The sequence below is a fragment of the Crotalus tigris genome, unplaced genomic scaffold (assembly GCF_016545835.1).
Source record: "Crotalus tigris isolate CLP2741 ecotype Arizona unplaced genomic scaffold, ASM1654583v1 scf7180000017716.2861928, whole genome shotgun sequence".
Classification (NCBI taxonomy): Eukaryota; Metazoa; Chordata; class Lepidosauria; order Squamata; family Viperidae; genus Crotalus; species Crotalus tigris.
Genome location: NW_024096587.1, coordinates 1,147,907 through 1,158,579, shown reverse-complemented (window position 1 = coordinate 1,158,579; position 10,673 = coordinate 1,147,907). Strand labels below are relative to the sequence as shown.

The 10,673-nt window shown below is 37.7% G+C and overlaps 1 protein-coding gene across 3 annotated transcripts; it reads left to right on the top strand.

Moving 5' to 3' along the window:
• The first annotated feature begins 1,346 nt into the window (after positions 1–1,346).
• ING4 (inhibitor of growth family member 4) lies at positions 1,347–9,935 on the top strand. 3 transcript variants are annotated; one of them, XM_039338730.1, is made up of 8 exons: positions 1,347–1,449; positions 2,580–2,651; positions 2,794–2,960; positions 3,179–3,293; positions 6,107–6,215; positions 6,665–6,812; positions 8,297–8,358; positions 9,232–9,935. In XM_039338730.1, the coding sequence occupies exons 1-8, from the start codon at positions 1,413–1,415 to the stop codon at positions 9,269–9,271; spliced, it is 750 nt and encodes a 249-aa protein (XP_039194664.1). In that variant the 5' UTR covers positions 1,347–1,412; the 3' UTR covers positions 9,272–9,935. The 3 variants fall into 3 exon arrangements, with proteins under 3 accessions (XP_039194664.1, XP_039194665.1, XP_039194666.1); XM_039338731.1 differs by having other exon boundaries at positions 1,348–1,449; positions 6,668–6,812; XM_039338732.1 differs by lacking the exon at positions 1,347–1,449 and adding an exon at positions 1,463–1,633.
• Positions 9,936–10,673: the final 738 nt, after the last annotated feature.

Sequence of the window (10,673 nt, the reverse complement as noted above, 5' to 3'; positions counted from 1 at the left end):
TTTTTATATGATCTTCTGGGGCCACATTGTAGTTGTCAAAGCCACATGCAGCCTGCGGGCCACAGGCTGGACACACCTGCCTTAAAACAAGAAATGTTGTTTTTTTCCATTTTTCCTAAAACAAACAAATAAATGTAATACAAGAAACTTGGTCAATTTGTATTAACAGCTAGTTTTTTTATGGCAAGGAGCAGAAATCTAAAATATATTGTTCAGATGTATGAAACATAAACTTAAGTGACTAATTGCTCTAATAGAAAAATCCTGCAATTTTGAGATCTGGTTGCCAATGATTTTGCTAAAAGATTACCTTTATCTGTATAGTTATTATTTTGGAAAGAAATATTGTCTAAGCATGCTTACAACTTTTTCAATGTCACTTCTGCTTTCATATCCATAATCTTTATTTTACTTTTCAGTTGCCTTTGCTTTTGTCACTGGTTCATTTTTTAACATTTTTATGTTTGTTTAATAAATCAAAATATATTTGAACTATGTACAAACTTAATTTCCTTTTTTTCTTCTTGCTTAAGGAAATGTTGCCCTGTGGGAAAAATCCTAGCAATATGATTGTTGTCAAATATTTTTTATTGCATTTCTATTTCTAGATTACACAGTTGTACAATACCTCAACGAGATTATTTTAAAGGGTTGAGTATAAATATGAATTTAACTGAGACATTATTCGCTGTCGCCATTGCCCTTCCATGCATCAGATGAAATGGATCATGAAATTCCCAAAATCTCCTTCTGCTTTGAAAAATGGAGGCACTTCGAAGCAAGTATCTTTGAACTTCTGTGAAACACATCTTCTTTCCGGAAAAAACCAACAGCAAGAAAAGAGCACTTTGGGGAAAGGAATAAAAGGGGAACTCATCAAATTTAGACATGACACTAAACTGGCAGAAATAGCCAACATCTCAGAAGATGGAAGGTTCAAGATCCAGATGGATCTTGACAGACTTGAACATTGGCCCTATCTAACAAAATGAAATTCAGTGTAGTGAAAAGTAAGGTTTTACACTTAGGCAAGAAAAACCAAATCTACAGGTAAAGTATAGGACAGGTGCTATTAGAGGGATCTTGGAATCCTAGCGGACAATCAAATATGAGCCAGCAGTATATGGTACTATTTAAGGTAAAAAAAAAAAAAAAGGCACATGTACTTGCTTTAAGTTAACAAAGGGGGGGGGGGAGGAAAGATAGCCAGGACTACCTTTTCCCCTTTCTGCCATCACTCGAACTGGCAGGGCTATCGCCTCTGTTAAAAAGGACGAAGAAGCGACCACCACTCTGTACACAGGCAGAAGCAAGTCTGATGCAGAACGGAAGTCGCTTTCACTTAGGGCGGAAATAATGCCGGGGTTGGGCGGGGCCAAGAGAAGCGCCTGGGCGGTTGGCTGGAACCCAAAATGGCGGCTGGGATGTACCTGGAGCACTACCTGGATAGTAAGCCCGGGCGTGGGATTCGACCGGGAGGGAGGCCGCGAAACGCCGACAGACGTCTCGATTTCGTGTCGCTGGGTGGGCGCATGAGGTCAAGGGGGACGCATCTTTGCATGTTCGGGCCATTCCTAGGTTCAGCACAGGAGAACCTGTTCGGGAGGGCGCTTCGGCTCATCATGGTTGCCTGGTGGGTGAAGCATGATCTGGAAACCGTGAGGAGAGACTTCCTGCCTCTCGTATCTACCCGCGGTCGTCGCGCCGTTTTAGTCGGGGCGTTATTGCTGGGAAAGGGGTGATGAGGGAAGAGGTAGTAGGGACACGCTTGATATTGTCTCTATCCAGCTTAGATGCTGAAATGGAGCTTTCCAAGAGCAGCCGAAAGATTTGCAGGAAGTTATTCAATCTCTTTGTTCAGTTTGGCTCAACTTTAAGACTTTGTAGTGTAATCCGGTTCCAAGGGATGGAGTTACATACCTCCTTCATTTTAAAAGCAACACTCAATCTATACGGATGTACCTGTGCAGAACAAATCTATGATTCCTTTATTCCTTTATTTGAATTTATTAGCTGCCCAGTGCCAGTAGACTCCAAGCAGTTTGGATAGTTTGTTGTACCTTAAATACGTGTACTTTGAAAGCTAAAATCTTTAAGGAAGAAAGTAGAGCACCATAGGTAAGAAGAAAGCACATTTTAAGAGATGCAGACAGTATGCTGGCCGTTTGCAAAACAATTCCTGCATCAGTGAATACTATAAGAGACTTTGCTGTAACATTTTTTTTTGTATTTTTGCTTCAGCAGACACTAATCTCTCTATGATGATTGGCAGAAAACCTAATTGAGCCAATGTTTATATACATACAAGCAAATGCATATTAGTCACATCTAGGATTGGCTGGAACTCTTTGTAGACTGAGTATGCTTAATGAGAAATTTAGTGTTTCATGTCATTTAAGATGCAGATAATCATTCCTGTATTTTCTAATGCTATATTTGAATATAAAATTAAGTATCTGGCAATTTATTTGCTACTAACATATGAGTGTTCAATAGTATGGGTGTTGATGTGTTAAAGAAAATAGCATATTGTTTCCCCCTTGGCTGATCATCTTTCCTTTCTCTGGGTTCCTCTTTAGGCATTGAGAATTTGCCTTTTGAACTGCAGAGAAACTTTCAGCTTATGCGAGATCTAGACCAACGAACAGAAGGTGAGTCAGGATTAGTGGAAGACAGCAATTTGAATTGTGTGTCACACTTTTTAAAAGAGCATGTTCATTTTAATGTTCATTTCTGTTACTCTGGAATTTATGGTGGTCTTCATCAGACTGCTTTCTGCTTCTTTTCTTCTAGATCTTAAATCAGAGATTGATAAACTGGCCACAGAATATATCAGCAATGCACGGACTCTATCTTCAGAAGAAAAAGTGGGTCTTCTCAAACAAATACAGGAGGCCTATGGAAAGTGCAAGGAATTTGGTGATGACAAAGTACAATTGGCTATGCAGACATATGAAATGGTATGAGATACAGCAAGAAAACAGTGGTATAAAATGTAGTTTGCTGGGTTATTTTTTTTTCATAAATTCATGAAATTTCATTCATTCATTGGATTTCATTTATTATTCATTTTCAGATATTAGTGTAACCAGCTTCTTCTTTCTTCTGTTAGTAAAATCTCCATCATGCTGATGAATTGACTCTCATCTGAAATAATATAGTCCTATTATGTCTGCAGGTAGATAAACACATCCGAAGGTTGGATACTGATCTTGCCCGGTTTGAAGCTGACCTGAAAGAGAAACAGATTGAATCAAGTGATTATGACAGCTCATCTAGCAAAGGCAAAAAGAGTGAGTTCTGCAGAGATTGGGGGGGGGGTGGAGATGGGGAGAGTTATGAGAAATCAAGTACCTATCACATTTGGATTTGAATATTTAGGAGAAAAATACTCTAAAAAATTAAGAAGGAGAATATTAGAAATTTTGCCCGATTCCACCTGATAAAGTAAGCTGCAGCTTATGAAAGCTTGTTTTTGTTAATAAAATTTGTTACTCAGAAAAAGTACTACCAAATTCCTCTCTTTGGTACAAGAGGGAGAAAGGGAAAACACTGCAAGTTTTCAATTTCCTATAGTCTTTGCAATAAAGTGCAGTTTCATTTAGATTACAATCTATTTATAACCTGGACCAGTCTCCAAAGGCTAACTTTCAGTGGGCTTCCGTGGCTAAGGGTGGACTTGAACACGAGTCTCCTTGGTGTCAGTCTGGCATTTAATAGCTACACCCTTAAGCAATACTGTTGGTTTAAATATGAACTTATTTTGAGAAAATATTTAGGTATCACTATGAAAATAAGATTGAAATAGGGTAATAATCCTGACCTTGGAAGATAAGTGATTCCTACTGGAATGGTAGCTGAAAGCTATGGCAGGAGACCCTTCTTCCAGCTTTGGCAGGTATGCTAATGACACTCTTTCCTGGATCAGGAGATGCAGAAGACAGTAAGTCATCTCTGGGTCAGACTACAGCAATTCACTTTATATGGGACTATCCTAGATGACTTTGAAGTCTTAGCTCATACATAATGTGGTCACCCGCTTGCTCACTGGTGTTAGTTGATTCAGCAGAATAAACCACATGTTGTAGAAATTGCTTTGGTTGCCATTTGCCTTGTGGGCCAGTTTAAGGTGCTGGTGATTACCTATAAAATCCTATATGGCTTGGCCTCTCATTACTGTTGGGACTGTCTTTTCCAGGTAGAATCTGTCCACCCTACGCAGTCTAGCAGGGAGAGAATGCTTCAGGTACCCACCCCGAAAGAGATCAGGGACTCAGAGAAGCACATTCTCAGGAGCAGCCCCTCCCTCTGGAACAGCATGCCCCTGGAGGTCAGATGTGCCCCTCCCCTTATGGCTATTAGCAAAGTGGTTAAGACAGTTCTCTTTCAGAGGGCATTCAGGCTTGAAATTCTTTTTAAGGATAGCAATAGCTCTTATGAACAATATCTTATTGTTTTATTAGTTGCTTTTATATTGAGATTTTATGCATGCTGTAATTTTATATATTGTAAGCTGTCTAGAGTTAACAAGAATAGGCAGTATACAAAAGTGGCTCAAATAGGCGGGGATGGACCTGGCTACTACTTGGATGTGGGACCACTGAAAGTTCCAGAAATGTTGCTTAGACTGGATTGTTGGAAAACATCCTAGGAGAAGGCAGTAACAGACCACATCTTTAATGCTGTCAAGAAAACTGCATGAATGCAGTTAACAAGGAGTTAACCTTTACTTATAAGAGTTGTTAGCTTATTACAGAAATGAGGCAAAGGCAATAAATTTGACTTTGAAAGCCACTTGAAATTAATAGGCATAAGAGAAAAATGCATTGAAATTTATAGCTATTTGATTTCTTAAATTCCAAGTTGTATCTGTTGTTTAGTTGGTTGTATTAGACAAAATATTTTGTTGGAAACACATTATTTTGAATTATTTGGGGTTTACCCAGTAGTGAATTAATTTTGGAATGCAGTTTTAGAGACTAGATTAGCATAATAAACAAGCCCCTTTTTCTGTATATTGTATACCAAAAGTTGTATTTGTGTATAATTGAAGTGGAAAGCCATAAAATAATTTCTTGTTTATGGAAATATGCAGACAAAGAATATGGACAGTAGCTCTATTTTTATTAGATTGATATTCTGCCACTTATTTATTTTTCACATTTCTCAACTGCCTATCTTCCTCGTGGTCTCCTGGTTTCTGGGCTAGCTCCTTAACTACTATGCCAGACTGGCTGTAAGGGAAAAGACTAATCACTTGGGCAGTTAAAAGAGTCAAGAAAACATGAATATATTTCACTAGACTTTTAATTTATGAAATCAACAAAACGAGCAAAGTGAGGTCTCCAAAATAGCATAGTATTTTTTCTGCAACAAATAAATACTGTAGAAGATGAATTGCTCATTCCAAAACTATACTGTTTATATTAGTTGCCAAAGTTTTGTACTACAATTTCTATTTTTTCCTAATACCTCCATCCTGCAAGCGTATTTTAACTGAGAAAGATGCTGTGTTGGAAATACATGCCTTACATTGTTTTGGGCAGCAGTTGGGTATATGTAGTTAATAACAATAGATTAGGGCTAGTTTACAAATTAAAATTTCAACATCTTGATGGAATATACCTATTAAAATTTATTTTTAATATATATGTAAATTTCTTATTAGAAGGTTGGTAAGCAATTTTAAGATTCAGAGCTTAAGGGAGTAGAATGTGGGAGAACAAGGTATTTATTAGATCTTCTCACAGACAAATTAGAAAATATTACAAAATACTAGATTTTGTAACAAATGAGCAGTAAAACATGCTTTATGAATAAAAAAAATCAACATGACTCTACAAAGAGAAATAAAGAATAATATAAGAATGTCAAAAATAGAGAGTAGTTGACATTATGGACTTTGAAAAGAAGATTGTTTGACACAATCATCGTCCAAACTCTTGAATGAACTTAATCAACATGGAACTGGATCAGAAGTAGAACATAAGCAAAGGTGGAATACTGGAAGTTGTGTATGATACAATTAATTGGTTGATTAGCTGCAACTTTTCGGTCTATACAAAGGTATTTTACTTGTGTTTTTCTTTTTATATTATCCATACAGAAGGCCGTGCCCAAAAAGAAAAGAAAGCTGCCCGTGCTCGTTCCAAGGGAAAAAACTCTGATGAAGAGGCACCAAAAACAGCCCAGAAGAAGCTGAAATTAGTCCGCACGTGAGTGGGTGGGAAGACGCAGCAGACTTAGGCCACTAGTTTGTGTACTAGTAGGTGTTGCTTGATCTTCCCTAGATCAGTCTACTCCATTTCCAGCACAATTGTTCTGCTCGTGCTTTCCCTAAATTTGAGAAGATAAAGTTCCTACGAGGCAAGTTGTAAAAGGTGTCCCAAAGGTGCTTTTTCCAAAAGGCTACTGGACTTTCTTGGGGTTTTTTTTTTTTTTGAAGGCGTTTCACTTCTCATATTAGAAACTTCTTCAGTTCTGACTGGCGGGGAATGGAAGGATTTATATTCTTTGCAGTCATCTGGTCGTTAGCACTCTCAGGTGCTAAATCTAAGACCAATCATTTATTATAATAAGTGGTTTATTTCATATAGATTGGAGGGAATTCTCTTTGGGACATTAAAAAAAAAACTTTTGCTAACTCAACTTTTTCCATTTAAAGCAGCACAGAATATGGGATGCCTTCAGTGACCTTTGGAAACGTCCACCCTTCTGATGTGTTGGATATGCCTGTGGATCCCAATGAGCCCACCTACTGCCTCTGCCACCAGGTCTCCTATGGGGAGATGATTGGTTGTGACAACCCTGATGTAAGAGAGAGTCATGCTAATAGAGGGTGGAAAATGAGGGGAGCTAAACAGATAAGACATAAATAGCCTTATTACTTATTTATAAAATCAACTTTTTATTAGGACCTTAACAAGTTGGCAGGGTGACACCTTTGCATACTTAAATTATTAAATTCTTAACTTCTTAAATTGGTCTTGTACTTTTTTCCAGATGTATTTGTTTTTAAAAGTTAACAGCTAAGGAAACCCTTGGATTAGGAGTATTGTTATGTGCTATTGCTGTGTTTAGGAAGAGGGTCTGTTTCCTTGCCAAGCCTGGGATTTTTGCACCTCCAGAATGTTACTTTTCTGCTGTTCTGTCTTAGACAAATGCACTATTTTAAGAAATACTTCCACTTGAATTCATTCTATCTGAAGCCATTAAAAGTATCCCTGGAATGTATTTCACTACATCCAAATATTTGTATATATTTCAGTAGCTGTTCTATCTGTACTTCAGCTTCTGACCCCTCTCATAAAAGAAGCTATAGATGGAGGCAGCACTTAGGGAAACAATTATGCATACGTGTGCCAATAGTTTATAAACCTTTCTTTTAGACTAGGGATAGAGCATACTGGGCATGCCTTTGATGGTTGAGGGAGAGAACTATTGCATGGGCAATATTGCAAAGAAGGCAGGACTATATCATAAATGCAATGGAGAGCATAACTGTTTTATGGATTGCAGAAGATAACTCGTTGAGTATTTTTAATTGTTTTGGCCTTTGATTATAAAGAACATTTGATTTATTGATTGACCAGATTACGGAAGGCATTCAGAGTTTTTAGAAAAGTATTAAGCATATTTTAGGACTTAGTCTAAATTTACATTTGTGCAATCTAAACTGCAGAAACTATGCTGTCAGTTTTTAGCAATTATGGTCAGTGGTGCTCAGAAAAATGCTTCAAGGACCAGATGCTGTCCTGGGCACTCAAGTCATTCATCCATGCCCTAAATTTTCCTACCAAACTGCAGTAGTCTATAGCATTTGTCGAGTCTGCCCCATGTCTTCACATAGAGAGCCAGTTTGTTCTAGTGGTTACGGACCAGGCCGGCAAGTGGGAGATCTTGAGTTCAAGTCTGGCCTTAGCCATGAAAGCCAAATGGATAATTTTTGGCCAGTCACTCTCTCTCAGCCCAACTTATACTCACATGATGATTGTTGTGGAAAAAATAGGAGGAAGAAGGTGAGTTGGATATGTCTGCTACCTTGAGTTATTTGTAAAAATAATAAAGGCAGGATAAAAATTAAATAGCTAAATTATTTTTTTTTACTACTGGCTAAATAGCTGTGGGTCACTTTATTCCATCCTTTTATAATAGTGTATCGAAAATGTACATAAGTAGTCAGGAAAGAGGTTTTGCATTAGAATCATGTTCTGTTTCCGTTGGAAATGGAATTAGATCATGGCCAGTTGCCAGAAGAATACTGATTCATCTCTGTGTGATTTGTATCCTTTACTAGTGCTCCATTGAATGGTTCCATTTTGCTTGTGTGGGCTTGACAACAAAGCCAAGAGGGAAATGGTAAGTAACCGTTCTCTCTAATCCCTGGTCTTCTTTTTAGGTCTTCTGAAATGTTGGGATATCAAATGTTGGTTCCTGGTAGAGGAGGATGTTCTCAAAGAATCAGTTGGGTGGTTAACCAGGAGAATTACCCCTATTCGTTCATATGTTTATTCCTATATCAAAGTCTGTTAGCTACTTATAGGAGCTTCATAGTGTTGTGACATTTAATAATGTTTATGTATCTGTTTGCTTTTCCATTCCCATGGACATGGAAATAAACCAGGAAGCCAGTAACATTGCATTAAAAACTACTGGCTTTTAAACATAATTAAAATACTAATTATGATCTCTCCATTTGGCGATGCATTATTATTGTCAGGGCTTTAGAACTCATAAACAGTTAATCCCCAGATTTCTCCTACTAGCCCCATTAGTGATTTTTCAGATTCCTAAGGATCTTGCCCTATAAAAGAAGGAAAAATTGTTTGGGCACCTTCCAGCAAGACAAAGCTCTTTTGGAAAAGCTCAGATCATGGGAGAAATTCAATTTGACGTATCATGAGCATAATTTCAGCATCCAATTTCATTTGTAAGTGAAATGAATCTTCTCCATGGAGCATTTGGAACCCAATCCTGGAAGACCACATGTTGAAAAAATATCAACCGTATTATTCAGAATTTGAATTCTATATGGTTTATAGTATAACTATTATACGTACACTAGTTACAAAATATTTGAGAGCGGTAGTGTGAAAATAATGCTTTAAAATATTAGATTATTATTTTTTTGCTTGCGGAATTATCAGCTGCTTAAATCAATTCTGTGTATCCTTTTTTTCTTTGATAGTGTTGATCCCCAAATTACTGCTTTGCCTTTTCTCCTTGATGCAGGTTCTGTCCTCGCTGTTCCCAGGAGAGGAAGAAAAAATAAATTTTATCATCTTCCAAGGTCCAGATACGGTTTCCGAAACACCCAGCTCTGCAGTTGGGGTTCAGCACTCTTCTCCCAGTCCCTGGGGCTTCGTTAGGTAGGGGTCCCCACTCTGGGTGAGCAGAGCTACTTGTGAATGGTTTGTATCCATTTGATGGTTCCTGTGTGTACTGAAACACTCGCTGCTTGTCCTTGAGAAGGAGATGGAGTCAGTCGTTGGCTTACAGTCCTTTTCCTTGCATAGGTTTTAAAACCTGCATCAGCTTAAAGGAACAACGATTTCTTGGTAGGGGAATATCTGATTGAAGAAACTGCCGTTTTCCTTCCAGACTTCCTAATTGGTGTTCCACAGGAGGGGCCACCAAGTCAACCCTTCATGCAGTATGTATTTTAAGAAGACAGGCTTCTTATTCTCCCTTCCTTCTCCACTACTACAGCATTCCATTTTTCAAACGGAGGGAGCTATATAGAGGCAACTGAAAAGTGACCCATTTTTCTTTATGGGAAACTATTAAAAAGTGAAAAAAAAAAATTCCCTGACCAAAATATTTCATGGGTTTTGTAATAGAAGCCAACCAGGCTGCAGTCTTTTCTTGGTGGTGCTTGTTTTAGGGGGAAACCCCATATTGTAAAATATGTATTAAATAAAACCAATTCAACACGTGTCATGAGTGATTTTCACTTTTGAGCGGAGGGTGGTGTGATTGATTTCATTATTAGCTGATAATTTTCTGCTTCAAAATGTCAGTTTGCATTTAAGCACTTCAGGACATTAAATTGTTTCTCCCAACATGGAAAGGGTGCTAGAATAAAAGCAGGGCAATTAGTGAAAGGGAAAAAGTAAGTAATAAGTTGGATGAATAAGTAGGGTATTTAATAAGATTGAGCTAAATGATTTTTATACTTGAAAGAACAGCCTGCATGAATTATACATTTTGTCTCCATCCGTACAATGAGTCAGATATCTACCTTTCATCATTTATTTTAAGAAACTCAGTATTGTTGGTGTACAACTTTTACTACAAATACAATAAAAACAGTAAGTAAAACAGCAGAAGTTAATTTAGAAAAAGTTCCTAGAGGCATTGTGGGGGAATATTTTTGTGTGGGTATCTAAAAGAGAAGCTGGGCACTAGATAAATCTAAAATGAAAGGACCCTGGTCCTAGCCTACTACAAATGCTGACTGTACCCGATTGTATAGTTTTATATAATACTTTCCTTGCATATTAATAGATCCAGCACTGCTTTGCAGTCACAGTATTCGAGTTATCAACCCTATAAATCCACTAAATCAATACATAAATTCCCTGCTTATCACTCTGTGCTGGACTGATGCTGTTTAATTGTGGGGTCTATCACTGTATAAGGGTCTGTTTCCTACCTAAATGCATACCTTTTGG

What these genes read in the sequence shown, in the direction of transcription:
- ING4 (XM_039338730.1), top strand. Translation starts at nt 1,413, where the DNA reads ATGGCGGCTGGGATGTACCTGGAGCACTACCTGGATA. An exon ending in TCTAGACCAACGAACAGAAG is followed by an intron (nt 2,652 to 2,793) that starts GTGAGTCAGGAT and finishes CTTTTCTTCTAG; the next exon opens with ATCTTAAATCAGAGATTGAT. An exon ending in ATCTAGCAAAGGCAAAAAGA is followed by an intron (nt 3,294 to 6,106) that starts GTGAGTTCTGCA and finishes TTATCCATACAG; the next exon opens with AAGGCCGTGCCCAAAAAGAA.